This window comes from Frankliniella occidentalis, unplaced genomic scaffold (assembly GCF_000697945.3).
Source record: "Frankliniella occidentalis isolate FOCC.00 unplaced genomic scaffold, Focc_3.1 Scaffold68, whole genome shotgun sequence".
Taxonomy (NCBI): Eukaryota; Metazoa; Arthropoda; class Insecta; order Thysanoptera; family Thripidae; genus Frankliniella; species Frankliniella occidentalis.
The window spans coordinates 32,781-36,308 of record NW_026267198.1 but is presented as its reverse complement, the minus strand read 5'-3'; the positions used below and the strand labels follow the sequence as shown (position 1 = coordinate 36,308).

At 46.7% G+C, this 3,528-nt stretch overlaps 1 protein-coding gene across 1 annotated transcript in view; it reads left to right on the top strand.

Annotated features, from left to right (window-relative positions):
* The window catches only part of LOC113210343 (uncharacterized), a 28,004-nt gene extending 25,250 nt beyond the window's left edge, over positions 1-2,754 (top strand). Inside the window, exons 5-6 of the mRNA XM_026428299.2 lie at positions 1,530-1,813; positions 2,122-2,754. Of these exons, the coding sequence (XP_026284084.1) occupies positions 1,530-1,813; positions 2,122-2,284 (447 nt within the window). The 3' untranslated portion in view covers positions 2,285-2,754. The remainder of the gene's footprint in view (positions 1-1,529; positions 1,814-2,121) is intronic.
* The last annotated feature ends 774 nt before the right edge of the window (positions 2,755-3,528 follow it).

Here is a 3,528-nt window from a genome sequence, read left to right as displayed (position 1 = left end):
CCCCCCCCGGCTTCCCCAACCTTTCTCACTTCCGTGTTGCTCAGTGTTTACGTCCGACATCCGTAAAATCATGGTAGACATGATCCAAAGCCAATAGAACATGTAATACGCTTCAAAAACGACTGCCGTCCAATAACTGTCGCAGTGACATTTCGTGCACCAGTTATTGGACACCCCCCTTTTACTGAGACTGACAACCAAATCAGAGCCAACGACACAGCCATCTTTAACAATGGACTCTCCTCAGTACCAAACCATGAACGGAATTTACGGATTCGATCGATAATCGCTATAAAAAGTAGATTTTATAAACCCTTTCCCTTGCTGGCGCCGCTAAGAAACTCACCTCTCTGTCGGCTCACCGAGCAGATGTTTCCGCCGCTCGCTACTGCTCCGTTGTGAGTGAGGCTGCCGGAGCGGTGACAGCGGTAGATGATAGTTCAAGAACCCACCCACCGAACGCGCTTCGGTCGGTTTGTCTGCATCGCGCGGTTTGTCTACAGTGGCGCTCGCAGTGCGAAGCGTCCAATAACTGTACCCCGTCCCATAACTGTATCACCTACCCTAACAATTAAAAAATCGACTTAAAACACACGCGGCGGTAGTTTTTAAGTAGATTAAGTGAAAAAGACGAGTAAACGTTATATTCTCGACCAGCTGGAATGTCTATTGCGAGAGAGCAAGATTGTGTTAGGGTATGGCCACTCGCACAGCCGCCTTCATTTCCGTTTTGTGGCCGGCCGAGATATGAAGCCACAGTTCTGTATGTGTTATTTAGCTTCAAAGCAACCCTTTCAAATATTCCGTAGCATAACAAAGTTATCATGAGCACCAAAACAGTTCCCCCTATTACCATCGAAGCTGCTCGGAAAGCTCGACCTAAGCAGTTGTTAGTTTGGACCGCTACCCGCGTTTTAGCCTGACGTAATATTAGATCGAATCCACGTTCGAAACTTGTTCTCTGGGCATTAAACTAAAGACGAGAATTTATGCGTACATACCGAGCAATATCAATTTGACCAAAGCATAACATTCTCCCACCTCAAACGATGAATTTTAATGTTCAAATCGGCCGCGCAGGTCGCTCGGGCCGCACCAGGATAAGGCAATGGTATTTTCTGGTAGAAAACGACAAACCTCTTCACAAAAAAAATAAAACTGATCCATTTTAGGAAGGAAGCGAGAGAGTGTATGCCTTACTGACCAGAATTAGGGGCTGATCCGAAATAGGTTAGGTTCAGTTCCCTTACTGAATGTAACGTCACAGCAATTTCATGCTCATGATTTACAGTGCCACGGGTCGAAACCAGAAAAGCTTAACTTTTCCTTAAATATAAGAATCACTGTCAAAAATATCGTCAATTCACGATATATTTTTTAGTTAATATTTGCAAAGTATGTTGTTCATACACCCTCAACTAATGTGAACAGTGTTTTTCCACGTTGTTACGTTTAGACGTTTTATAGTAACTAACATTCGATCGTATGGTATTAGTTACGGAGCTCTCTGGTGGGCAATTCTTCCGCAGGCTGCTCGCCGCCATGCTGCCCTTAGCGCGCTCATAGGGGAGGCCCGCACCGTACTTGAGTTTCCCTGCAGCGCGCTGACCGTGGGGTTCCTGTTTGTCCCCGGCGTGTCTACGGTGCTTGTGGCTCGCGGAGCTTTCGACAGCTTCTGCCTGCCTTCCGTGCCGTACGTCTTCATCTTCTACATCCTGTGTCTGGGCGGCCAGCGGCTCGAGGAGGCCACGGAGGCACTGGCAGATGCAGGCTACGCTGCTTGCGGCGAGAGTCCACTCGACCGGGATAAAGGGTGAGGTGTAGAGCCTTGCATCGAGCAAACTACGCGAGCTACACCCCTTCTTCGAAAGGCGAGAGGTGGTTCGGGGTAGTCATTAAGCTCGCTCTTTGCAGGGCTCTAGTGAAGTGAAGACAACGACAGGTGACTGTTAAAAGTTATAACTTACGAGAGACGATTGGAAGGAACGTTATGTTAAAGACGCTTTGTTATCATTCGGATAGCCTGTTATTCCCTAGAATATCTTTTGGCATCACGTTCCGCATATGTTTATTCGTTTATGCGATTGAGGCCAGTGACTAATGATTCGCTTCATTTTCCAGATTACTACTCCTTACTGTCATCGCGCGCGCTCGGAAACCACAGACCCTTTCTCTTTTTCGAAAGAGTGCCGCTCTAAATATGAGCACCTGTGCGTCTTTCCTGCAGTCTTGGTACTCAATGCTTAGTATATTATTAAAGATGCCTGACCACAGCTCGGTGTAGATGTTGATGTTGCCACATAAGACATTTCTGTAATACCGTTAAAAAAATTGTAGTGAGGTTTACTAGCAATATAGCCTTGATATGAGCAGTAAAAAGTGTCCCTTGACGAGGAAGGCTGCAACATAACGGTTCAAGTAACTGTTACACAAACAAATTCTGTTTTGAGGTAATACGGTACAGTTCCCCCTTAGACGAGGAGTGCCGCACCTGCCGTCAAAGACCCCCGTCTTGCACGCAGTGCCGCCAATCGTACGCTTATCTTCGGCCCGATCCCTGCAAAGTGGAGCAAGATGCCGTGTGTGCCCAACCAGTGGCCGATTGTGATCAGGTGGCGTCCGACCTTGAGCGGCTGCGGCAGGAGCCGGCGCGCATGATCGCCGAGCTGGAGGATATGGAGGTCTCGTGTGCCTCTTGGCGTGCATTTTCCTGCGACTCGACTCGGGTGTCAGCGCCGCAGGTCAAGGTTGATATATGCAGGCACACTTGCTGACATTAGTGTCCTGTAACAAACTCATTCCCTGCCTCTTCAGCTGTCTTGATTGCAATTGCAATACACTTTGAAAAAGTCATGCCATCATCATCTGCCTATGCAATAAAGCATTTCGGTAAAGCTGAAAGAATGCGGGGAAGGAGAAAACGGAAATCGCTATGCTTTAACATGGTGACTTCCGTTTTCTTCTTCCCCGAATTCTTCTGCATTTCAGCTTTACCGGAATGCTTTATCTTGCAATCATGGTTCAACCTGATCAGGACGGGGCACCATCTTTTTATTCGTCAATGTTTGGGACTCATAATACATTTACAACAGAGCATGTTTTAAAACGTTGGCATTACTCTACTGACCAAGGAGATTTAGAGCAGGTAAACGTCTGTGCCAAAACCGTCCAAATCACCTAGAGTTTTCATGTCTTCAAAAATATATCATAAGGGAGGGTGGGGCAGTGTGTAACAGACCTCCGTATTTCGAATATGGCACGTCCTGAACCAAATGTGAATGTTCATATTATGCGAGGGGGTTTTATCTCGGCATTTTCGTGTACAGACTACTCCGTATTACGCGTATTACGCTTATTACAAGGTATTACCGGGTATTACAGAGTATTACCAGGTATTACAGGGTATTACCAGGAATTACAAGGTATTACAGGGTATTACAGGGTATTACTAGGTATTACCGGGCATTACAAGCCGAGAAAGTCCACACTATTCTAACACTCCCCGCAACAAATAACGTAGGAGTACGT